The sequence below is a fragment of the Notothenia rossii genome, assembly GCF_949606895.1.
Source record: "Notothenia rossii genome assembly, chromosome: 5".
NCBI classification, from domain to species: domain Eukaryota; kingdom Metazoa; phylum Chordata; class Actinopteri; order Perciformes; family Nototheniidae; genus Notothenia; species Notothenia rossii.
In genome coordinates, this window is record NC_136903.1 from 71276795 (window position 1) to 71301655 (window position 24861).

The 24861-nt window shown below is 42.2% G+C and overlaps 3 protein-coding genes across 6 annotated transcripts in view; 2 read left to right on the forward strand and 1 right to left on the reverse strand.

Moving 5' to 3' along the window:
- Positions 1–6025, forward strand: part of LOC307039489 (low-density lipoprotein receptor-related protein 1-like) — a 32570-nt gene extending 26545 nt beyond the window's left edge. Inside the window, exons 55-66 of one of the 2 annotated variants that reach the window (XM_079681590.1) lie at positions 119–238; positions 393–569; positions 689–829; positions 919–1092; positions 1239–1400; positions 1543–1726; positions 1841–1948; positions 2058–2131; positions 2259–2352; positions 2492–2530; positions 3274–3418; positions 4194–6025. In XM_079681590.1, the coding sequence (XP_079537716.1) occupies positions 119–238; positions 393–569; positions 689–829; positions 919–1092; positions 1239–1400; positions 1543–1726; positions 1841–1948; positions 2058–2131; positions 2259–2352; positions 2492–2530; positions 3274–3418; positions 4194–4334 (1559 nt within the window). In that variant the 3' untranslated portion in view covers positions 4335–6025. The remainder of the gene's footprint in view (positions 1–118; positions 239–392; positions 570–688; positions 830–918; positions 1093–1238; positions 1401–1542; positions 1727–1840; positions 1949–2057; positions 2132–2258; positions 2353–2491; positions 2531–3273; positions 3419–4193) is intronic. The other variant, XM_079681591.1, reaches the window with a different exon arrangement.
- LOC307039490 (uncharacterized protein) lies at positions 5877–9634 on the reverse strand. Its single transcript, XM_079681592.1, has 6 exons — positions 9580–9634; positions 9233–9278; positions 8994–9053; positions 8276–8483; positions 8022–8176; positions 5877–7939 (listed from the first exon to the last, which is right to left on the reverse strand). The coding sequence occupies exons 2-6, from the start codon at positions 9260–9262 to the stop codon at positions 7079–7081; spliced, it is 1314 nt and encodes a 437-aa protein (XP_079537718.1). The 5' UTR covers positions 9263–9278; positions 9580–9634; the 3' UTR covers positions 5877–7078.
- A 13-nt stretch (positions 9635–9647) lies between these two features.
- LOC307039495 (low-density lipoprotein receptor-related protein 1-like) lies at positions 9648–24500 on the forward strand. 3 transcript variants are annotated; one of them, XM_079681599.1, is made up of 3 exons: positions 9648–9697; positions 22325–22469; positions 22561–24500. In XM_079681599.1, the coding sequence occupies exons 2-3, from the start codon at positions 22350–22352 to the stop codon at positions 22696–22698; spliced, it is 258 nt and encodes an 85-aa protein (XP_079537725.1). In that variant the 5' UTR covers positions 9648–9697; positions 22325–22349; the 3' UTR covers positions 22699–24500. The 3 variants fall into 3 exon arrangements, with proteins under 3 accessions (XP_079537725.1, XP_079537724.1, XP_079537726.1); XM_079681598.1 differs by having other exon boundaries at positions 9679–9741; XM_079681600.1 differs by lacking the exon at positions 9648–9697 and adding an exon at positions 20846–20977.
- Positions 24501–24861: the final 361 nt, after the last annotated feature.

Here is a 24861-nt window from a genome sequence, read left to right on the forward strand (position 1 = left end):
GGATGAGGATGAATTATCGAATGTATGCAATCTAGTTTTATACTAAATGCAAAGTGTAGACTTGTTTCAATTCTAATCTTTCTGTTTTTTTATTATACTACTCTCTCTTATCTTAAAGGTCTAGCGGTGGACTACTTCAACGAACGTCTGTTCTGGGCTGATGCTAAACTCTCGTTGATCTGCAGTGTGAGGCTGAATGGCAGCGATGTGGTTGTGGCTGTAAACGGCAATAAGAACAGTTGAGTGGCACATTCTGTAATCCATGCCAATTGTGTTTTTGTATCCATGTGTCAGTTGCATTTTCCATTTGGGATGAAAATGCAAGAATGGACATTTTAGCAGCTATGCTGTCTGTGAATCTTCCATAACACATCTCCTCTGTTCCTTCACAGTGCTCCATCACCCCTTCAGCATCGATATCTTTGAGGACTACATCTATGGCGTCACCTACATCAACAACTACGTCTTCAGAGTGAATAAGTTTGGCAAAGGCCCCATTGAGAACCTGACAACTGGAATGAACCACGCCACAGATATAGCTTTGTACCACCGCTACAAGCAACCTGAGGGTGAGTGGAAAGAGACACAACCCTTTACATCAGCAATTCTCAATAAAAGACAGAGAAGCCAGGAGGACTAAAGCAGTTAGTAAGTGGTTTAATACAGATTTTCTCTCTGTTTTTGGCAGTGCCTAATCCCTGCGACAGGAAGAAATGTGAATGGCTGTGTCTGCTGAGCCCCAGCGGACCAGTCTGCATCTGTCCCAACGGACGCACGCTGGACAACGGCACATGTGTGGAGTTGCCCACTCCCACCCTGTCTCCTATCTGTAAGTAAACACACACTCCACAATACAAACGTATACACACACTGGGATCTGAACTCATTCTGTATGACTGAAAAACATCACCCCTGCAGCTCCTCCCAGTGGCCCCTGCTTGGTCCAGTGTCTGAACGGTGGCAGCTGTACCCTGAATGCCCACAAGCAGCCCAAATGTCGCTGCCAGCCTAACTATGGAGGAGAAAGATGTGAGATAGACCAGTGCAGGGACTTCTGCAAGAATGGAGGCACATGCACACCTTCCCCTACAGGTAAGATATTGGTTATCTGGTTTTGCCATTATGTTATCTATTTTTTTTTTGTGCATCGTAAATAAAAATAATATAGGCTAAAATAGGGCTTTGCAGGTGTTATGTCTCTGCTGGCACGGTAGTGTAACAATATTTTGCTTCCTCAGGTTCTCCTACCTGTCGGTGCCTGAAAGGCTTTACAGGGCCAAACTGTAACCTGCACACATGTAGGGATTACTGCAACAATGGAGGCAACTGTACAGTTAGTGCCGGAAACCAGCCGACCTGCAGCTGCCCAACTGACTTCCTGGGTGACCAGTGCCAGTACAGTGAGTGCTCCTACTATCTAGCAGACATGCAAGTTTAACAATGTTCAAATACTTTTGATGCAAATGAGTCGCTCTTATAGATTATCATGTGGCTGCTAGGCATTGCACTTATATGTTTGCATGTATGTGTGTGTGTGAGCAGGAAGCTGTGAGGGCCACTGCCTGAACAAAGGCACTTGTCTTCAGAGTGAAAGTGGCTCCAAACTGTGCCGCTGTCTGCCTCAGTACAGTGGCAGCACATGTGAGGTGGACAGGTGTCACTATTGTCGTGACGGTGATTGCATCCCCAGCAACGGGTTTACATCTACAGGAGACTTCACGTGCCGGTAAGACACATTCTCTACTCAACACAAACAGACACGCACACAAACAAACCTACATGTGCAAAGCTGTCTAGTTCTTCTTCATTGCTACTCACAATGTGTGTCTGTCTTCTTCAGCTGCACAGATGGAAGAGTCCAGCCCAGCTGTTACACTTGTGATACAAATGAGTACTGTGCTAATGGACAGTGCTCTATAAACACCATCACACGCCTACCAGAGTGCAGGTGAGGAGCGGCGTTTTCACTCATAAATGTCATTAATTGAGTGTGAAAATATCCAATGTATGATTGCATGCATGCATATCTCACTTTGAGTGTGTGTTTGTCTGTGTAGATGTTCACCTGGGTGGGCGGGGCATCGCTGTGAGTCCGTATCCAGCAGTGACAGTTCCTCAGGTTCAGGTGGACGTACGTATACACTCCCTTGACATCATTAATATCATTTCACGGAATGAGATAATATTCTCAACGCACGGTTCTTATGTTTGTTTGTTTGTTTGTTTGTTTGTTTGTTTGTTTGTTTGTTTGTTTGTAGGCACAGCCTCCATAGTGATACCCGTGCTGCTGCTGTTGCTACTGGTTCTGCTGGCTGCAGGAGCGTTGTTCTGGTATAGAAGAAGGATGAGAGGGTGAGTAACGTTTTCATTCAAAAGAAGAGACAGTAGAAACCTCTTTTTGCCTTTAAATTCTCTCGTTCTTCCTTTCTCTCCCTTCTTTGGTCTGCCCTCTCCCTCTCCTCTCTGTAATGGCATCTCCTCTGCTCCTCAGGTCTAGTCGGCTCGGCAAAACCGGCTCCAGACGCTTGCGGTAACGGTTGCCAGGGTTTCACTTTCCTCATTCAGTTCTGCATCCTGAAGCTCTCTCTCTCTGCCTCTCTTGTACTCATACGTCTTGGTTTGCTGTGCAGTGTTTGGTCCTGTGGTAGATGTTGTGCCATTCTCTCAGATGTGAATGGGAGCTGTAGTTCATCCTTCTCCTACAGTATCTCCTTTTGAATGCCCTCTTCAGACTGGCTCAATGTCAGATCTATTGAAAAGATGCATTGAATAGATCTGTCCATGCACTAGCCAGTGCTGTAGATCTGTCATACTGTTGTCCATCATATTTTGCCATATTGTACTTACTGTACTGTGCTGTGGTTTGTATTGTGGTTTTGTCTCTCATACTGAGAGCTGGAAAGTGTGTCAGCATTCTATAAAGCTCGGATTGGAACATGTGAATCTAGCATGTACTTACAGTTAGAGACCAAAGATAATGCCGGTATTCGTAGCATACTTTGGGGGATCTATTGTGGTCCTAAAAATAGTGTGTACATAAACAATCCTGTATCCAGGTCCTCTGAGTCTGGATCTGTCATGGGCTACATGAATGCTGAGTTTGTGTCGGCGCCTGTGCTGTGGCTTAGTTCCCTCAGCCTGGATGGCGGTGGGAGTCATGTGATGCCTCGTCCCTCCCCTTATTATGTGGCTGTTCCCCCGCTTGCACTGTTAAGGCTTTAAAAACCTTCAATAAGAAAAGACATATGACTGTGCTTTTCATATTTTGCGTAGGGCTAAGGGCTTCCAGCACCAAAGGATGACAAACGGAGCAATGAATGTTGAAATTGGAAACCCCGCCTACAAGATCTACGAGGGCGAGCCAGAAGACGATGCTGGGGAGCTGCTAGACGCAGACTTCACGCTGGACCCAGACAAGGTACAGAGAAATACCACACACCAGTGGTGAACCGTGTCTATCACAACTGGACCTTCTGTAGATACACACACCCCCTGCCGCCCCCCCCCCACCCCGGCGTTATAATGTCCGTCTTTTCACTGAATTGTCGTCTTGAAAAGGGTACTCACAACAATTCCACAACAACTTCATCTTCACCTGTTGCATTTGTCATTTCAACGTTAAAAACAATAAAACGGCATGAATTGCTTCGTCGCATTCATTTAGATCCTCTTCCTCCAGCCAGTGAACTAGCGGGCCTTCTAGAGTACCCTGGAACCGAGGGAAACTCTGAAAGAATACGCCCATTGGCTACAAATCAATATATGATTGGTTGATCAAACTGTCAGTCCAAACATACACTCTCATTCATTGCAACGGCCAGGGCATTCGATCAAGGATGTAGAATACCTTGGATGAAGGATATTCTACCCAGAGACCCAGAACAAGATCTGATTGGTTGCTTTCTTTTCTAACAGAAAACCACTGAAATGCATAGTGCATGGTCCGAGAAGGGCAAACAAATCAACGTAACACTGTAATATTACAGATCAATAACACAGATACCATTCTCATTTATTCATTTTATTTATATAATTAAATCAATGTTTTGTTTGTTTTATCTGAGTGTTCCAGGGTATTCTCTGAATACCTTGAAGGCCCTGACGGTTCGCCACTGCCACATACATGTATGTATATGCATATGTTGTAGTCTCTATTTATAATATCTAATGCATGATGTTTTGCCTTTTTCCAGCCCACCAACTTCACGAACCCAGTATACGCCACTCTGTACATGGGAGCACACAACAGCCGCAACTCTCTGGCCAGCACAGACGAGAAGAAGGAGTTGCTATCACGTGGAGATGAGGAGCCCCTTGTGGACCCCCTGACATAAACTGTCCATTGGCCTGGATCACGCTATTCCAAACCAACCCTTCTTCTTACCTTTTAAAGAAAAACAAAGCAAAACAAAAAAATCGATAAAAAGTGTGAGAGAAAATTGACAAAAAGTGTGAACACTGTATAAAATGTACAAAAATGAAGGACTACTTTTGTATGTGATTGCAGTATTATATTTTGTTCTTTTGAGATTCCTCTGGTCAAAAATGAATAACATTTTCTATGAGAGATTTTTAATTTACACTTTGTCCCTTACCCTTTACCTAAATAGCCACTACCTCTGTGCAAAATGAAATGGAAACAAGAAAATCTGAAGAAAAGATGCTATCATTGGAGCAATTTTAATTTTTTATTTTTGTATGAATTGTATAGAAAAGAAAAAACATTGTTCCATTTCACCAGTGCCAACTGTTTGTTGTTGTGTTGACTTTGAGTGGGAAAGGCAAAACTCAAAGTTTTCTAAATCGGTGCATATGTTGTCTTGCTAGAGTTTTTTAGCAAGATTGTGTGAGACAGATTTGTGATAGCACCGTTTATAGCACAGTAACATGTCAATACCAGATGGCAACTACAGTGTTTCCACATATTTTCTTCTCTGAGAACAATGTCCATGAAATGATTGTGTTGTCTTCCTTGCACAGAATTCATATGTTACGGTATAGCGTATACTGTTGGCTTTATACCGTAAGGTGTAAAACAGGTATGTTTGTTTTTATCACATGTTATGACAGCTGGAGCTCATGTGTTGCTAAAGCGCAAGATCGAGAGGCGTTTGGTGTGTGCTTATGGAGATGGACAGTGAGGAAGTTGGTAATGGTTTGAACATTCCAGACAATGGTGGGTGGAGATTACAGATGTAAAGGGGTGGTATGAATGAAGGCCTTCGTGGGTGGGCAGTTTGCTGTGCTTATGACAGGGGGGCCTTAGCAGAAACAAGACTGATGGACTGTCATTTCTGCACCATTTAGTTGTGTCACAAGGCTCTTCCTTTAAAAAGGGAGGGAGTCTGCACTTATGGTCAAATCGAGATGGGTCTTGTTTGTCTTTTTATTTCTCCAGTCCATTTCTTTGGTGTAAAGACTAGATGACATCAATCTGGCTTGTTGATTTACCTTTTACCTTTAGAGGATCAAGGTCTGTACGTTCACAGCTTTTGTAATGACTCAGTTTTAAGTGCATTATGTTCATTTGGTCTTTGTAATCTCTCACTCCTCTTTGCCCTGCTGCTGCTAATGCTACCATTCTGGTCGCTCTGACACGTCCTTACGCTCAGCCTGTCTCAAAAGGCTGCTTTCTGTCAGAGATGTGTCAGCCATATCTTAATGCATGTGGAAAGTAACACCAATCTTTAATATAACTACAATAACAACCTTTTACTTTGCTTACCTGTCAGCAAGCGATATGTTATGCTGTTGTATATGTTTTGCCTTTAATTGAGAGAGAAGTACAATCATTTTACCTAAAGAACATTTTTGCAAAATCATACATGCATTTTCAGAATGTTTTTGATTAGTCCTTGTTTGTTTTTTTAATGACAAATGACACATAGCTTTTATAGTACACAATGCATGGAGGCTCAGACTTTCTTCTGGAAAGAGAATAATGTTTAATCTTTGCTGGAGTACTTTACAAACTAAATAACAGATATTGTTATAAATTAAAATTAAAAAATTGTACAGAAAACAAGCATTTGTGTTTTGTGTTTTTGTTTCACAGCATACTGATATATTAAAGAATGCTTTGATGAGACAGTGTGGGTTGGTTTAATCATTTATTTGGGAAATTGTAAATCAATTATATGTACTGTAGACAGTTTGATTTATATATGCCAATGTCATTCTTATACTGGTTAAGGTAATGATAGGGTTTTATTCTTGGGCCATTATTATTTCCCATCTACATGCTAGGGCATAAAAACACAATATTTTATCTGCTATGCTGATGATGCACAAATATATGTACTGCAGTGATAACAGAAATAAAGTGCTGGATGGCACATCACTTTCTCCAGTTAAATGACAGAAATCAGAAGTACTAATTTTTGGCCATCCTAAACCAACCCCGTCCCCGCAAATACATCTCGGCTCCCTCTCCTCAAAGATAAAACCTGCAATCACAAAAGTTGTTCAATCATGTTTTTATTAGTTACGTATCATTTAAAAAAATCCAGTCCTTCATATCCCGGTCTGATTTGGAGACAGTCATCCACGCTAGTATCTGTTCTCGTCTCGATTACTTTTAGGCCAAAAATCGATATTTCGCCTTAAACTTGTGCGAAATGCAAGACTTTAACAAATACCAAAAGGCTAAACCAAATCACCCTGTTTCAATCTCTCTTCACCGCTACCTGCCTGTTTAAGGATTCATTGAGTATCTGAGGCTGGCAGAATCAGTGATATTGTTTAAATCAATTCTTAAAACTCACCTTTTTATTCAAGCTTTTAACTAATGATGACACCACTCTGTTTTACTCGTCATCCATGTTTGAATTGTTTTTCCAAAAATTAGGGATATCCTTCATCAAAGAAAGTTATACTATATATTTGAAGATGATACATTTTGATAAACTATAAATTCAAAGCAACCCTTACTGATAATTTAAAGTATAACGAGAGAAGAAAAGACGGCATGCAATACAACAGTAAGAGCATTAAGTAATGATTGTTTTACATAATTATTATTTTAGTGAGAAAATAACTCTCCTCCGTAACTTCGTATGGAAGTCTTCACTCGATGCCTTTAGCCTTCAGCTCCTTTCTGACTCTCGGAGGCTCCCTCTGATGGACCAGCATTGCTCAGGTTTTCTGGTGAACCTCTGAACCCAGTGGCACCAGGGAGATGGGTGAAGCTCAGGGGTGATGTGGCAATCTTCTGGTACAGATGAAGAAGAGCTCTGAGAGCGTGGCTCTCCATTGACGCATTTTCTCCAGATCTTTTGTAGCAAACTTTGACTTCAACTTTGCCCTGACGGATGCCGGATTCTTTCAAATCAACACCAAACTTAGTTTTGATCTTAGCTACTTGCTTTACGTAGGAGGTAGTCATCAGCTTCCAGTAGTTCTCCTCCATGGTTAACCCAGCCTTGACCAGAGGGTCTTTGATGCTCATGCCAATGTTCGGTGATGTGTAATCAGACACCTCTCCAGACTCTACAACAGAAGTGCTGATATTTAACATTTTCTGTGTTGACTTTCTGAAGGTATCTTGACTTTGTCTTGGCCCCCATGAGATCATTTCTTCAGGTGTTAGAGTGAGCAAAAGCGTGCTCCCCTTTCTCTGAGTGATCATAACATCCTTCAACACTTCTGGATCTACATGCTTGAGAGGAATATGTGAGGCTTCTAAATCGCTTGAGTACTTCTGGACGAGGCTTGTAAACTCAGAGAGAGCTTTTTCTGGGCTTCCATCTTTCTTCGCTTCAAATGTAATTTTTACATCTGATGTGATTTTAACACCATTCTCTTTCTCTATACGTTCCATTTCCTTCTTGTAGATGTGGCTCACATACCAGAAAGGGCCCACTGAGAGAGTGCATGCCACTTCTTCTTTCTTCTCTTCTTCTGTCGAAACTGAACTGCTCTTCTCCTCCGGTGGAGCATCCTGAATAACATACAAGGTTTTTATGTAAACATTTTTATTTTCAATGCATTTCATTCAGACTGATTAACTACACAGTACATACTACATCTGGTGAAGGAGGAAGGTTCGTTGATGGTTGTTGTGTCTCAAGCTGTAGCGGTGTCAGAGTAACAGACAGTATTGTGACTGTGTTCCCATCTTTCCCCTGCAGTGCTTGTCCACTAAGTTTCTGAAGCTCACTCGGAGGAATGGGTTTGCCTTTGAAATGAAGAGAAGACGAAAACATTGCATTAGAAAATATACAAAATGTGAGTAATATAGGTCTGATGTAACAGTCAAAATATATACTATTACTACCTGGAGCCGGTGTAAGACGTATCTCAACTTTACCATCTTCTAAGACTCTTGAAACTTTGCAATCTGCATCAATTTTGTTGGTGTTGGACCAAGTCTGAAGAACTTTCTGCAGATTGTGATGACATTTCTGCAGTGGAACATCTTCTGACCACTTAAAAGAGAGAATGGCTTGAACGCCATCTTTGTCCTGTGATGAAGCCATGAGAGCCTAAGAAACATGTTAGTTCATGTCGCCATATTATAAAGCAAGATCACACAAAATCCTTCATGCTATTGAGCATTATAAATTGTGAAAAATAATGCTGTCATACTTTGTTTTTGCAAGTTTTCTATGATATATGTATGTATACAGTATGTGTCACCCTCTCTTCCAAACACACACACCTCACGCAGGTGAACAGGATTATAATTCCCCTGAGTGCCGCCCATATCCATGTGACCCAAAGCAACCAACCCATTGCGATCAAACAAATATCTTATAATAATGCAAACCATTACCCAAATATAAAACTAGTACAAAACAAATGTGTATTAAAACAAAATGCGTTACTTTGTACGTTTCATGACTCCTACAGCCACTCTTTCCACACTCCACACCATTATTAAAAATCAAACATAGCACAAGACTGGATAAAGTTATGTGTAAATGAATATGTAAGCACGCACGCACGCACGCACGCACGCACGCGCACGCACGCACACACACACACACACACACCTTAGTGGACGTATCTGTTGGGCTTGGAGTCGGCTGGAAAGGACTCCTGTCACTGTCCACCTACAAAGAAAAAAAAACGAAGAAAACGGAAACGATTCCTTTGAAACAAAAAATAAATTAAGCAGAAAACAGTCTTTTCAAATAATCACATAATAGCACTGAATTATCTCAACAGCTGTCTTTCATACTGGTTTATTGTTCAACATTAGTTGCAGACTGATACAGTGTAGCCTACTCACTTCCATGTCCTCTGGTTCACTGTTTGCCATTTTGACCGTCTTCTCCCTTTAATACAGAGCAAATCTGTCTCTCATAGATTTCAGCACTTAAACGGCATACTTCCGTAGAATATTTGTATTTGTTGTATTTTCATGAAAACCAATTGTCATGTTAACATCATGTTTAAATATCTCTCGACTCCACTTTCGGTTACGACACGCTAAGGCTAACTTTAAAGGGCTTTAATTTCGCCTTACATTTTCCGTATTTCCCACTACATCCACTACGTTATTTCACGGACATTATGTCTTCTTTTTTAACATACAAATAACACGTTAAACACAAATATATGACACATAAGACGTACCTTGACCTGGCCCTACACCAGGGGTCTACACTTTGAACGCTGCTTCTTCTTCTTCCTGATAAATAAAAGTGAAACTACAGTAGTGCTGCTTCGCGAGACACAGGACGTTACAGCTGCGGTATGCTCGACATTTTATATTTACCAATGTTTCTCCATAAACAAGTGAGTCAATATCACCATACGTTGCATTTGAGACTTCAATTAATTGCAGGCAGACAATGTACATGCAAACAGCTAATTGTGTCCACCCTGAAATGGACAAATTCAAAGTAGAGTAAATACATTGTAACATAGTGATTATAAAATGTACATTTTCAGAAAGCTATTTGGTCCTTTTCTCAACAATATATTTCAGTTAATGGAAAAAGTATTTGGATAATAATGAAATTGTGGTAAACCATTTGTACCATGACAGGGTGGACAATGACAGGGTGGACATTTTTGGGCTATTAGCATTTATTGAGCACATGGTGGACCTTCAGTTAGCAACATGATTCAATTAGCAAGGTGACAAATATATTTCGAATTTCTGAAAGGTTTTTATATAAATTGACATTTCACTATGACAGAGTGGTCATGTTAAGCTTGACAACATCCAACTACACACATAATATGATTACAATTACGAAATATAATTGTACATATTACTCTGCAACTAGCCAATGTCTCAGCCTGAGCCTCCATTGAGGAAAGACAAAATGGTTGTAGTAATGTCATTATGTCACTGAAAACATCAGATGTTTTTTTATAGGGGCAGTTACCCCATAATGACAGGGTGTACAGCAATGTCAGGGACACATGCAAAATGTTCAATATTATTATGAAAAGAGAATATAGCCTACATGATCAAAATGACTCGTTTTTATCAAATAACTCGTTTATATATAATTATTTTAAAAATGTAGTATCATTTAATCACTTATTACACACACTGTAGTCAGCAGAGCAGTGTGTGGGACATTCCGAAATCACGTACATCCAATGAAAAAATACGGTATAAAATGAAGGAAACACATTTCAAGGGACTTATCATTGTACTGATATGTGTGTAAATGTTTGGCAAATTATAATAAGACTTCAGAGTTTCATTGTTCTGCTACATTTTCATGATAACTGAGCGATTCTGATGGGGACACCAAAATTACTTTATAGTGATATTGACTCAAATCACACTTTATGAACTGTCTACGTTTTGTATTTTCTGTGTACGGATCCCCGGAAGGGACGTTAGGGGGAGGGAAATCGTAAAATAAAAGGATTTGTCTTGCTTTTCGTAGCTCCATAGTTTTTATAGGTTTTTCCTACCATGTAGTTTTCATACTTTTACTAAAATACATAATGGTACATTTCTTCTGAAGACGCACAAATCCAGAACATTTCATATTTATTTACTTTGTTTTTGATGAACAATTATCTCTCATTGACACTTTTCTTAAATATTGTAATATATGTTGGATCCGCTCAGGTGTGGCAGGAAAACACTACCACTTAGTCAGAACCTTCCAATAAATACAGAGACAGCTATACAAAATATAGGAGAATCTTTATTATTACAACACTTCATGGGATAAGAGCCGAGGAGAGGAGAGAACAAGAGAGGAAGCGTATCCACGGGAGACAAGAAATTAAGTTAACTTGTTGACCTAGGTTCAGGAGCATGGCCACGCCTAAACCCCGTCTCTAACCACGGCCACCCCTATTTATATCCGGCCAAACTTCCGGCCACTGCTTGTCTCCATTCTCTCAAAGACAGACAGGCAGACCGTAATTCATGCCGCGCGTCGTCACGGTACAAACAAACTTTAAACGCCACTACTAAAACGATTTAAACTCACCATGGATCCCGAACTGCTGATCAACTCGCCGGAGTCAGACGAAGATCCCTTCGTCATCGGCTATCCGCCATCCACCAGTCGGATCACAGCCAAGCATCCGAACGGAGCCGCGTGCGCTCGGCAATCAGTGTCCCACACACCAGCCGTCACTTCCACTCAAGCTCCCCCAACGAAATACCTCCAACTCCAGATAGATCCCAGGCTTCGTCTCCTCCGCCAGCCAGGGCAAACAATCGGGGCCAGAACAGGTACAGCCAGCTCCAATCTCCCCACCACCGGCAGCCTGCCTCATGCACAGCCCCCGGCCACTCACCGCGGCGCACTCGGCATGCCTCTCGAACGAATCTGCGTTCTGTAACGGAGCTCGAACTCAGGAAATGGAGAGTCTCCCAACTTCAAAGTTTCCTGAAAGAACATGGCATCCACTTCCACCAAAACGACAACAAGGCAAGACTTTTCAACCTCTGCAAAGCCTACAGCAGCACACCGGTAACAACAAGACCTACAGCTCTCCCTACTTCAGAGCAAGCCCCCAGGAAGTGCTCCGGACTCTGTTCTCACAATTCATAGTGTCCAAACGGCGGTACTGCAACTTCCGTATCAGTCTGTGATGTCCCTGGGCCCGGAAATACTCTTTCCCGTTGACTAACATTGGGAAAGAGTGGTCTGTAAATCGTTGGAATTTTCAGTTTGTGCTGGAGATGAGGGATCGGTTAGCAGGATACCAGGAGGAGGCTGAGGTCAGCCTGCGTTCGGCCCAGAAAAGCCAGAAGACCTGGTATGACCAGCAAGCTCGGCATCGTGAGTTCCAGCCCGGCCAGAAAGTCCTTTTGCTGCTCCCCTCATCCAACAGCAAGCTTTTGACGAAGTGGCAAGGGCCATATGTCATCACACGGAAGATGGTTCCAGTCACCCATGAGATCAATCACCCAGAGAAGAAAAAACCAAACAGACCTATGTTAGGAATTAAAATCAATGTTTTATGGCATAATTTAGTTTAAACATACCGTCAGCTTAAAAGCTGTTTTATTCTGAAAAACCAGAAGTTCTCGCACAAACTTAACGCCAAGCTTTTACTCTGAAAATCCTTCACCTCCGGTTAGCATTTAGCATGTGGCTGATATTCCTTTTTCTAGAGATGTGAATATAGAAATGAAAATGACACGGAATGTTGCACACCAAAACCTAATGACTTTAACACTACATCAATAGACGTTGAGATATTATTTTTGCTGAATATTAAATGAAGGTACAGTTTATTTTAATAAGTTTTGTTTCCAGACGTATGTGTCTACTATGACGACATCCGGGGCTACTGTAAATGATAACTGCCGTAAAGTACTTCCAGTATTACTAAAAATAACGATTACAGCCGTTAAAATGCAATAAATAATAAAAAGTCATGAAAGAGAATATGAGGAGAAAAGGCATGTTTAGTTACGTATTGAATGTACAATATCTGAATCCTCTGTTATGCGCAAAAACGGACATTGAAGACCAGAGGAGGGAGGTCCAACTACATCACCACAGCCGCCATTGAAGAGGAGGAGCCAAATGAGATATATAGTCAGGTGACAGAGCTTTGTGGGGTCTCTTTTCCACGGCTGCCACTGCGAGAGGAAGCTGCCTTTGCCACCCTTGTTGAGTATGTCATCCGACTAAAAGATGGACAACCAATCCGCCAACGTCCCTACCGTGTCCCACAACAACTGGTAGGAGAACTGCAGAAAGAAGTAGAAGAGATGATAAAACTTGGAGGGATTGAGCCATCCAACTCAGAGTGGTGCAGCCCGGTGGTTATCGTCTTCCGAAAAGGATGGGTCTCTTTGGATATGCATGGGTTTCCGGAAGCTCAACTCCATCTCAGAGTTTGACGCCTACCCCATGCCAAGAATTGATGACTTGCTGGAGCGGGTTGGAGCTGCCAGGCACATCACCACCCTGGATCTGTGTAAAGGGTACTGGCAAGTGCCGCTGGAGAAGTCAAGCAGACCATACACTAGGGCTGCTCGATTATGGCAAAAATCATAATCTCGATTATTTGGGTCAATAATTGATATCACGATTATTAAAAACGATGATCCATTTACTTTAAAAACATCCATTTATAGAAAAAAAAAATGTTAACAGTATGTTTTTAACAGTTGATTACCCTGAACTTTAAGTATAATTCAACTGAAAAACCAATAACATAAAAAGCCAAAGTCGTAATTGCGATTAAAATATGATTAATTGAGTAGCCCTAACATACACAGGGCTGTTCCGATTTACTGTGATGCCCTTTGGACTTCATGGAGCACCAGCTACTTTCCAGAGGCTGATGGACAGAGTCCTCCAGGGTTGTGAGAACTGCAGCTCTGCTTACCTCAATGATGTGGTGATTTTCAGCAACTCGTAAGAGGAGCATGTCCAACACCTTTCACTGATACTGGGAAAGATCCACAAGGCTGGGTTGACACTCAACTCTTCCAAGTGGGAGTGGGCACGACAGGAGAAATGGTACCTAGGCTACCAACTGGGACGAGGAGAGGTACGGCCACAAATGGATAAGGTTGAAGCTATCCGAAGCTATCCGAAGCTGCCCTCAACCTCGCACCAAAAAGGAGGTCGGGTCCTTCCTTGGATTGGCTGGATGGTACAGGAGATTTGTGCCTCAGTTTGCAGCCATCGCAGCGCTACTCACAGCACTGACCAACAAGGATCAGAGGAACCCAGTAACCTGGTCAGAAGACTGTGAAACAGCCTTCTGCACCTTGAAAGACTACCTGTGTTCTTCCCCTGTCCTTAAAGGCCATGTAATGCATCTAACACAGGTGTTTTTTTAACATGTAGTTTAGATATCACCAGAATAAAAATAAATACAAATGTTTAAAGTTTGGTCATAATTAAATGACATATACGTTAAAAACCGATGTTGGTTCCGAAGTTTGCCGAGTACGCCCCCGATCACTCCCGAACGAGCGGTGACGTCACACGTGGCAAACATTGCCATTTGATCAAATCAGTCCAAATGGCAAGCAACGCGACAACTTCAGACAGCGACAGCGAGAGCGATCATTCAAGCTCAGATTCGGTGGGTTATCTGGATTCAGTTACAGAAGTAGAGAGTGAACCAACTAGCCTTTCACTTCAAGGCATCTTGCCTTATCAGTACGAGCCTCCTGCCCGGCAATCGAACAACGAGGCAGAAACTTGTGAAAGAGAAGCGGATTCCGCAGCCGGTGAGACTCGAGTCAGCTATACTGAATGGTAAATTCTGTTTTATTTAATTTGACCTGCACTAAATGTCGATCTTAATTTGTCATCTGTTCCTCACACGTCCGGCAGATATTTTTTTTTTTTTTAATGTTATGTACAATATTCAGGTGTACATGTCAATGCTGTGAAAGCATGCCCACTGCAGATGAATGTGTATGCTGCAGAGAGATCTGGCAGGTGATGGAACAAATAGACAGTTTGCAACCTACTGACCAGATAGCAGAGTCCTGCATCGGGTCGGGTATCCGCGGGTACCCGACGGGTGACCCGCAAAAAAGGTGATTTGCGGGTGGTATTTTTTTCAAACGCTTTTTTCCGGGTTCGCTTCTGGGTAAAACAAAGATGATGCGGATCCGGTTGCGGGTGTTGCATAATAAATATATTTAAACAATAATAATTTAGTTTAATGTTTAAATCCTCAGACCTCTCCTCCGCGGTACCGAGCATAATCATAACCTCTGCAGTGCATCTATCTGCTGCTGAGCGCACCACATTCTGAATGGCTGAGGTGAAGCTCTCTAGCGGAGAATACACCATTTTCAATAACTCTTCTTCAAGAGCGACATCCAACGTCTGGGAGGCTTTTGGTGTCAACCGAGATGGAGAAAATAAACAACATCCCAGGCTTTTTGAGCCAAATATGCAACTGCGTGTGTTAATAATTGCACGTTGTCACTGCTTATATGCGGGTTCGGGTCGGGTTGCGGATCTTGTGCCGGCGGGTTGGGTCGGGTTGCGGAACTAATTGGCAATATGTGCGGGTAGCGGGGCGGGTTCGGTACTGCACGTCACGGGTGCGGGGCGGGAGCGGGTCTTGAAAATCAGACCCGTGCAGGACTCTGCCAGATAGAAGACACCGACGAGAAACCAAGGTGCATTATTAGCCACCCAGGCTTTAGAGAAGGCTGTCTCAGTGTTTGGACACTGAAAATAGCGTATCTTCAATACAAACAACAACACAGAGCAGTTGATGGCCCACTACACCAGTAAGTAAATATTGATTGACCCAACTGCCTATTGCAGCTTTGCTTTCATATAATACTTTTAGTCGCTACAGATATGGTACACTTTTAAAGATACCATTAAACTCTTTCAAGCAGTCAAAAACAGCTTGGCTTTTATTTTTTCTGTGTATGCAAGTTCAATGTATGCTTGGGAAAAGAAACAACTACACATGTGAGGAAATATATAAGAGGTCTATGATTCTGTCAAGCAGTCATGTATAACCTCATATTTATTTTGTACAAGTAAAATACAAATATCATGTTATAAGCCAATTTGTAACCATTGCTACATAATAGTACTACATAACATTTTATTTTTCTCCAAATATATTTATAATCTGTATACTTTTTTTTCATTAGGAACTATCGATATAAAGCTTATCGACAGTTTGTACGTTTGTGCTGGGGTGTACTCGGCCCAAAAATCAGAGTCCCGCTGCCTGCATGTGCTGTAACCGAGATACGGAAGACTTACCCTGAACCGGGAGGCCGCTATCAGGGATTTCAATGGCCAAATCTGTAATTTGACATAAGTCATGCAGCTGAACTGGTTAAAATGGTTTCGCATGATGTAAATAATTTACAAAGTACATCATTTACAATATTATTTTTCCAAAGAAACATGTAAATATAACAACATTTTCCAAATCACAAGTTTGTAAGATTGTATTAATTTACTGTTTGATAAATAAAAAAGGGTTCTTTTGTTAATTTTTCACTTGTATCATTTGATCTTTATTGCAGTGTACATTAGTCTATTTTGGTATGTGCGAGCCCACAAATAATTAAAAGTGGTAAAAATAATAAAGATATTCAGACGTAATTCATTTTTGGCCTTACTTATTTCACTTCAACTTTTATATATTTCAGTCACTAGGCAAGTTCACTGTACTCTGGTGACATTTAGCTCAAGCTGGCATAACACCTGTAGTAACTTAATTCTGACCCGAGTTTTGTGCACAATCTTCCAGCACCCATGATCAATGTTTATAGCAATCAGGAAACATTCACAGCTCACAACTACACATCGCTTCCCCATCATGAATTGTTAGATAAAAAAAGTTTAGCGAGGTCCGGTTACACATATGTTGAGCGAAAATAGCGGAAGGATACAAAACAAACAATCTAGACGAGGCTGGTGTTTGCCACGTGTGACGTCACACAGCTGGGTTAATGGCTGGCAAGCTTTTCGCTACCGGAGCGGAATAACACGGGAAAGTGGCACACATTTCATGTTATTTGGGGGGTATTTATGGAAAGAATCATTGATTTTGATATGTCAAATGAAACAGTGGAAAGTGATGAAGCGATTTATTAACACAGAATAACATTTATTTTGGACATTACATGGACTTTAAGAGTCCAGACTTCACCAAAAGGTTTCTGGTACAGGTGAACGCCTCTGCAGTAGGCCTTGGAGCAGTCCTGGCCCAAGTGGACCTTGGAGAAGAACGTCCAATCCTGTACCTGAGTCGTAAGATGCTGCCCCGTGAGACCAGATATTCCACTGTAGAGAAGGAGGGCCTAGCCATTAAGTGGGCCCTAGAGAGTCTGCAGTACTATCTGCTCGGGCGTGAGTTTGACCTGGAAATCGACCACCGTTCTCTCACCATGACCAACTCCATGAAAGATCACAACAGCCGTCTTACCCGTTGGTACCTCTCACTCAATGTAGTGGCTGATTACCTTTCAAGGTTGCCGCTATGGATGGGCATTTGAAAACAAATGTATATTCGAATATTCGACCCCCCAAAAAACGGTTAACTGATTAACCGAAATGTACATATCCTATAAAAAAAAAAATAATGTGGGAAAAATGTTGACAACACTTTTTTTAAATACATGTTCAAATAAGTATAGAAACCAAGTCCAATTTGTCAAATATATTGAACTGGTGATCACATTTTGAAGGCAACGAGGCAACAGCTAGTATGTGTTTACTCCATATGAGTGATAGATAACCTAATTTTGGTAACTTTGATTTTGTTTATTTAAGTTATACTCTTTCAATATTGTCAAACAGTATATATATATTTATTTGTTATAAATAACGTTTTTCGAGCTTTAATCAACCGACTAAGCCTATGTTGACAAACGGACAAATAGAACCCCGTCACAAGGAGGTAGCATGTACACTTCTGCGGTAAGCCAACATCACATAAGGCAAGAGAGTGTCCCAGTTTAACTGATTATCCTTCACAAAGAGGGACAGCAAAAGAGTAAGATTAAAATGCTCAATCAACCCATCTGACTGAGGATGGTATGGGGATGTGATGGACTTATGGATATGCAACAGCTCACAAAATTCTTTAAAGAGTGTGGACTCAAAGTTGCGTCCTTGGTCTGTGTGGATACTGCGTGGGGCACCAAAGCGACAAACCCATTATTCTGTCAAAACCTTGGCAATGGTGCATGCTTCCTGATTGGGGAGTGGAAAAGCCTCTGTCCACTTAGAGAAATAATCACCAACAACCAGAATGTACTTATTTTTACTAGCCGTCTCTGGGAGAGGGCCAAGGATATCAAGTGCCACCGGTTCAAGTGGTCTAGCCATAACTGATGGCTGTAACGGAGCACATGGCAGCCTTCCTGAAGTCTTACGGGAAGCACAATCCACACATTCCTTGACCCATACTGTGACATCTCTAAACCATCCTGCGAAATAAAAGCGGTCCTTAACCTTTCTCTGGAGTTTCTGCACCCCCGAATGACCTCCAGTAGAAACATTGTGCAGCTGTTCCAAAACTCTAGGCACCAAGGACCGGGGCAGGACGACTTGCACTTGTGACGCAGCATCAGAGAATAAAGGAGGAATTCTCACTAGTCTAGACCAAGCGGCAAACTCTGGGGAAGAGCCGGGACGCTAATACGGAAGTGTCTCAAACTGCAGTTCATCTAGTGGCCAGTAGTAGCAGTCTGCAGAAGGGAGCAATTTCCATAGACCCCCATGTTAAAATGCCCAACTTTACAGCAGAAATAAACATGTTTACATTGTGGTTCAAAAAACCATATTCTCTGTATAGTTAGATACCCCCTTCATGAATATGGATTGGGGGGGTGAATTTTTTCTCAACTCATCTGTTTAATTAATATTAAGCCTTAAAGCTTTTGCATAAATTAGGGCGTGGTCACTTTGATGGACATGTACATGCCTCACTGTCAGCTAACAGCAACTTGTCCACCCTGCTAGGCTACAACCATAGAGGCTACAACGTTAGTTAGTTGTAGTTACTGTACTTGACCCCTTAACTTTAGCCGTGTTCGTGATGATTGTGCCTTTTAGGGAATATTGTTACAAATACCCGACAATTAAAATGTTGTGCTGTGTGCTTGAATGTACTAACAGAACTTCCAAGAAGTCTAAAATTATAATATTATACATGTTAACCCCATTCGCAGGTGTTTGTGTGCTTGGTAGCTTAGCTTGTTACTTATTAGCCAGCTAAGGACGTAACCCTTTATACATACATACACATTTTAGTTTATGATTCAGCCTTGGGTAAGACTTTTATAGTCTATGGCTATGACGCCCATAATGCTAAACGGGAGCAAATGTTAATCGGGGACCCAATTATCCCGGTGGTGGCCGCCGGAGCTAACGGAGCCGCAGGGGGCTAGCTCCAGCCGGCATCCCGGAGCTAGACCACTGCGGCTCCGTTAGGTCCGGGGCCGGGCGGTGGAGTACGTCTTTTCTTAACTTGTGAATGACAAGCATTAAGAATAACAAAATATAGCTAATTATCTTGCAGATTGTCTCATTTGATTATGAATGTAACGTTTAGGCTATATAGGGGAACTACACTGTTAGCAGTAACTTGGTATGCATGTATTTCATGTTAGCTTAGCTTCTTACGGCCCGTCCACACAGCGGCGTGCGTTGAAGCTTCAACGCTTCTGCCCATTCTCTTTGAATGGGGTGACGTCACGCTTCGCCGAACTGCATTGTGGGGAGCGTAGCTACGCGTTGCTCGCGTCAAAAGTTGAACCATTTTCAACTTTTGAAGCTTCGACGGAAGCGTCAGCCAATCAAATCCTGTTTATGAAAATCTGCCAGTACAACTGCTAGCCAATCAAACCGCGTGTATTCTGCGAATAGTGAATCACCCGGTGCTGTATGATCAGTCTCTGTTCATCTACCGGGATACAAACCGGAGGAGCCAGTCATGGAGGGAGGTGGCAGAGATAGTGGGTGAAACTGGTAGCTTTTCGCCTGTTTGGGGAGTTTATATCCAGTGTACCTCGTTTAAACATTGAATGGACAGCTAGCAGGCATAGACAGTACTGTCTATGCCTGCTAGCTGTCCATTCAATAGCAAAATGCTAGCATTTTGCTTTGTATATCGGGGGCGGGATATTCATGTGATTGGTTGTTGGTCACGTTGCTCACGTTGACTCCCCAAGCTTCAGACACGCCCACTGCCAAGCGCCAACGCACGCTGCTGTGTGGACGCTCCGTTAGCCTGAGCTAGCTCTGTTTACTTCCAGTTCGGAGGCAGCAGGTCCCACCTCGGCTCCGTCTCTTTGCCCTTATTTGGAGCAGGTGGGATTAGACTCTGACGTCGCTGTCAAGCCGTTAGTGGCCGACTCCGCCTACTAAGGGCTTCTCGGCAACTCTGCAGAATCCTATGGGTGACGTCACGGACACTACGTCCATTTATATATATATATACAGTCTATGGTCTAGACCAGGGGTTCCCAAAGTGGGGGTCGCGACCTACCGGGGGGTCGCGGGACCCCGAGTGGGGGTCGCAAGATGATTACAAAATTAAAATTAAAAAAAATATATATAAAAAAAAAATGGATTAATTTTTTTTATAATTTTTTTTTTTTAATTATTATTAATAATAACGTTTGCAGAGACATTTTCAGAGGCGGACTAGCCATCTGTATAATTTCCCCGTAGTAGTAATAGTAATAGTAGTAGTGATAGTAGTGAGACAATAATGAAACTCCCGCGAGAGTGCGGAAAACTGAAATTAATCGCTACTACTCAGTGTCATCCATCTGGGCCTGAGCCAATTCATCCATCTTTCCTGCCTTACATGGCACTGAAGCAGAGGGGGTCTCTTGTACTGCACCCACATTTTGGGTTACCATGCTTATTCTTCACTGGGAGGGATTCTGATCACAATGTGGCATTTGTTCTAGAAAAGCTGGTAGCCTGGAAAGAGCATCAGCATTACTGTGGAGCTTGCCTGGACGATGGATGATCTTATATTGAAAATTGGCTAGCTGTTCCACCCAGCGAGCCAACTGCCCCTCCAAGCCCTGAACATTGCGCATCCAACGCAGAGAATTATGGTCAGTTCGCAAAACAAACTCTTTCCCTAACTAATACTGTTTAAAGTGCTTTGTTAAGGTCACCATGCTCAAAAGGTCTTTTTTGGTGGTTGCTATTTACGTTCTTGTTTTGTAAGGGCCCTGCTAGCATATGCAATCACTCTAGCCCTCCCTCCTCCTGAGACAACACTGCCCCAATTCCAACATCACTTGCATCTGTATACAAGGGAAACTGTTTACTGGGGTCAGGATACGCCAACACGGGTGTCATAATCAGACTAGCCTTAAGTCTGTCAAAAGCACTTTGACAGTCCTCACTCCATCGGAAACGCTTCCCTTTCTCTGCAAGCTGATGCAAGTCGCAAGCGATTTTACAAAACGCCTATAGTACGAGGCTAGCAACAAAAAACTCTGAACCACAGTCTGTTTTTTTTAACAGGCCACCCCCTAACTGCTTCTATTTTAGAGTGTAGGTATACTATGTTACAACTAAAAGTCCAGCAATCAAAAAGTAACCCAAGTTAATGTAAAAAAGTATTAGCATCAAAATATACTTGCCAAAAGTAAAAGTATTCATTTTGCTAATTGGTCCATTTCGGAATAACATATATTAAATGTTTTGATTATAATTATTGATGCCTTACCGTACGTCCACACAGCAGCTTTGAAAAAATCTTGAAAATCTTGGAGCTGGGCGTGTCTGAGAGCTTGGGGATTTTTTGCGAGCAACGCGACCAACAACCAATCACATGAATCTCCCGCCCCCGACATATAAAGCAAAAAACCCCGGGGATTTTATGAGAGCGATATATATATTTATATATAAACTCCCCAAACAGGCGAAAACCTACCAGTTTCATCCACTGTCTCTGCCACCTCCCTCCATGCCTGGTTCCTCCGGTTTGTATCCCGGTAAATAGTTCTGGTCGTAAAGAACCGGGTGATTTGCTACCGTAATTTCGCGTTTGGAATATGAGGAAATGAACTGCGGTCTGGCTCTTCCAGCTTGCACGCGGTTTGATTGGCTTGCGCTTGTACGGTCAGATTTGTATAAACGGGGTTTGATTGGCTGACGCTTCCAGCTCAGCTTCAAAAGTTGAACATTGCTCAACTTTTGAATCCTGAAAATCCTGAAAATCCTGGAAATCTTCGCTTTGCTTCCCCACAATGCAGTTCGGCGAAAAGCGAGGCAAAGTGACGTCACCCCCATTCAAAGTCAATGGGCAGAGAAGCGTTGGAAGCGTTGGAAGATTTTTTTAAAGCTGCTGTGTGGACTTACCGTTACTGTTCCCCCGGTTGCACTGTTAAGGCTTTAATAACCTTGAATAAGAAACAAATATATGACTGTACTTTTAATATTTTGCGTAGAGCTAAGTGCTTCCAGCACCAAAGGATGGCAAAGGGAGCAATAAATGTTGAAATTGGAAACCCCGCCTACAAGATCTACGAGGGTGAGCCAGAAGACGATGCTGGGGAGCTGCTAGACGCAGACTTCACGCTGGACCCAGACAAGGTACAGAGAAATAGCACATACATGTATGTATATGCATATGTTGCAGTCTCTATTTATAATATCTAATGCATGATGTTTTGCCTTTTTCCAGCCCACCAACTTCACGAACCCAGTATACGCCACTCTGTACATGGGAGCACACAACAGCCTTAACTCTCTGGCTAGCACAGACGAGAAGAAGGAGTTGCTATCACGTGGGGAGATGAGGAGCCCCTTGTGGACCCCCTGACATAAACTGTCCATTGGCCTGGATCACGCTATTCCAAACCAACCCTTCTTCTTACCTTTTAAAGAAAAACAAAACAAAACCAAAAAATCGATAAAAAGTGTGAGAGAAAATTTACAAAAAGTGTGAACACTGTATAAAATGTACAAAAATGAAGGACTACTTTTGTATGTGATTGCAGTATTATATTTTGTTCTTTTGAGATTCCTCTGGTCAAAAATGAATAACATTTTCTATAAGAGATTTTTAATTTACACTTTGTCCCTTACCCTTTACCTAAATAGCCACTACCTCTGTGCAAAATGAAATGGAAACAAGAAAATCTGAAGAAAAGATGCTATCATTGGAGCAATTTGAATTCTTTATTTTTGTATGAATTGTATAGAAAAGAAAAAACATTGTTCCATTTCACCAGTGCCAACTGTTTGTTGTTGTGTTGACTTTGAGTGGGAAAGGCAAAACTCAAAGTTTTCTAAATCGGTGCATATGTTGTCTTGCTAGAGTTTTTTAGCAAGATTGTGTGAGACAGATTTGTGATAGCACCATTTATAGCACAGTAACATGTCAATACCAGATGGCAACTAGTGTTTCCACATATTTTCTTCTCTGAGAACAATGTCCATGAAATGATTGTGTTGTCTTCCTTGCACAGAATTCATATGTTACGGTATAGCGTATACTGTTGGCTTTATACCGTAAGGTGTAAAACAGGTATGTTTGTTTTTATCACATGTTATGACAGCTGGAGCTCATGTGTTGCTAAAGCGCGAGATCAAGAGGCGTTTGGTGTGTGCTTATAGAGATGGACAGTGAGGAAGTTGGTAATGGTTTGAACATTCCAGACAATGGTGGGTGGAGATTACAGATGTAAAGGGGTGGTATGAATAAAGGCCTTCGTGGGTGGGCAGTTTGCTGTGCTTATGACAGGGGGGCCTTAGCAGAAACAAGACTGATGGACTGAGTCATTTCTGCACCATTTAGTTGTGTCACAAGGCTCTTCCTTTAAAATGAGAGGGAGTCTGCAATTATGGTAAAATCGAGATGGGTCTTGTTTGTCTTTTTATTTCTCCAGTCCATTTTTTCTTTGGTGTAAAGACTAGATGACATCAATCTGGCTTGTTGACTTATCTTTTTACCTTTAGAGCAGGGTGGCCAACCCGCGGCTCTCGAGCCGCATGCGGCTCTTTGCCTAGTTTCATGCGGCTCTTCAGTTCATATCGAGTTTTATATGTGTGAGTTTGGAGGAGAGACACTGACTCCTGACTAGTGTTGCACGGTGTACCGATACTTGAAAGGTACACCGCGATACCCTGCCGTTAAAAACGTTACGATTCCTCCGTTTCATTAGTATCAGTACTTTAAGAATGACGGGGGGAAGTAATCCGGTGAGAAAGTGCTGTTTTAATAAGAGCCGTGTGTGTCCAGCGCTCTGCTTCCAATCCCTGCACTGCAGCCGTGCCTGCAGTCCCTCCCCTCTCAAGCACGCTCTAAGCCCCTCCCCTCTCGTGCACGCGCTAGCTGCCAGAGCATATGAGAAAACGAGAAGCATGGCTGCAAGTGGGAGTGCAACTGCCGCTGCGCCTCGGCTTGTTGACAAAAAAGACGCCAGAAGCGAAATTTTGATGTATTTTAGCTATATCTCTGACAGTGAGGGCAAGCCTACGGACACCACGAGGCCTGTCTGTAAGAAATGTATTAATTGTATTTAATACTAATTCTTGTCATTTATTTTATTTATTGTTCTCATTGTTTAAAAGTTTGTGTTATGGTTCTGGTGTGAAATAAAGCACAATAATTACATTTAAGACTGTTTCCCTTTTTTAAAGAAAAGTATCGAAAAAGAATCGGAATCGCAATTCTTGACTTGTTATCGAAACCAAAATGTAGGCATCGTGACAACACTACTCCTGACAGTTAAACCTGATATTTAGTAGGTCTGTTAAGTATTGAATGCTGATAATTCTGACAAATTTGGCCGGTCAAAGTTGTTTGGGCTCGGATCAAATCGCTCCGTTACTTTCGTCCCGTGTTACCTTCGTCCCGCCTCTCCCTACGTGTGTATGTGTGGTGTCAGGTGTCAGTATGAGAGGATGACAGCGCGTCTAATTTTGATGTGGCCCAAGAGCCAATTGACAATAATACCTGCGATGCAGTGAACCAATCACC

Bases quoted from the DNA above. Each gene is read 5' to 3' on its own strand.
- LOC307039495 (XM_079681599.1), top strand. From the start codon at position 22,350: ATGGCAAAGGGAGCAATAAATGTTGAAATTGGAAACCCCGCCTACAAG. The intron at 22,470-22,560 runs GTACAGAGAAAT...GCCTTTTTCCAG, and splicing joins TCACGCTGGACCCAGACAAG to CCCACCAACTTCACGAACCC.
- LOC307039490 (XM_079681592.1), bottom strand. From the start codon at position 9,262: ATGGCAAACAGTGAACCAGAGGACATGGAA. The intron at 9,054-9,232 runs GTGAGTAGGCTA...TTTTCTTTGTAG, and splicing joins GTGAACCAGAGGACATGGAA to GTGGACAGTGACAGGAGTCC. The intron at 7,940-8,021 runs GTATGTACTGTG...TATGTTATTCAG, and splicing joins TTCCTCCTTCACCAGATGTA to GATGCTCCACCGGAGGAGAA.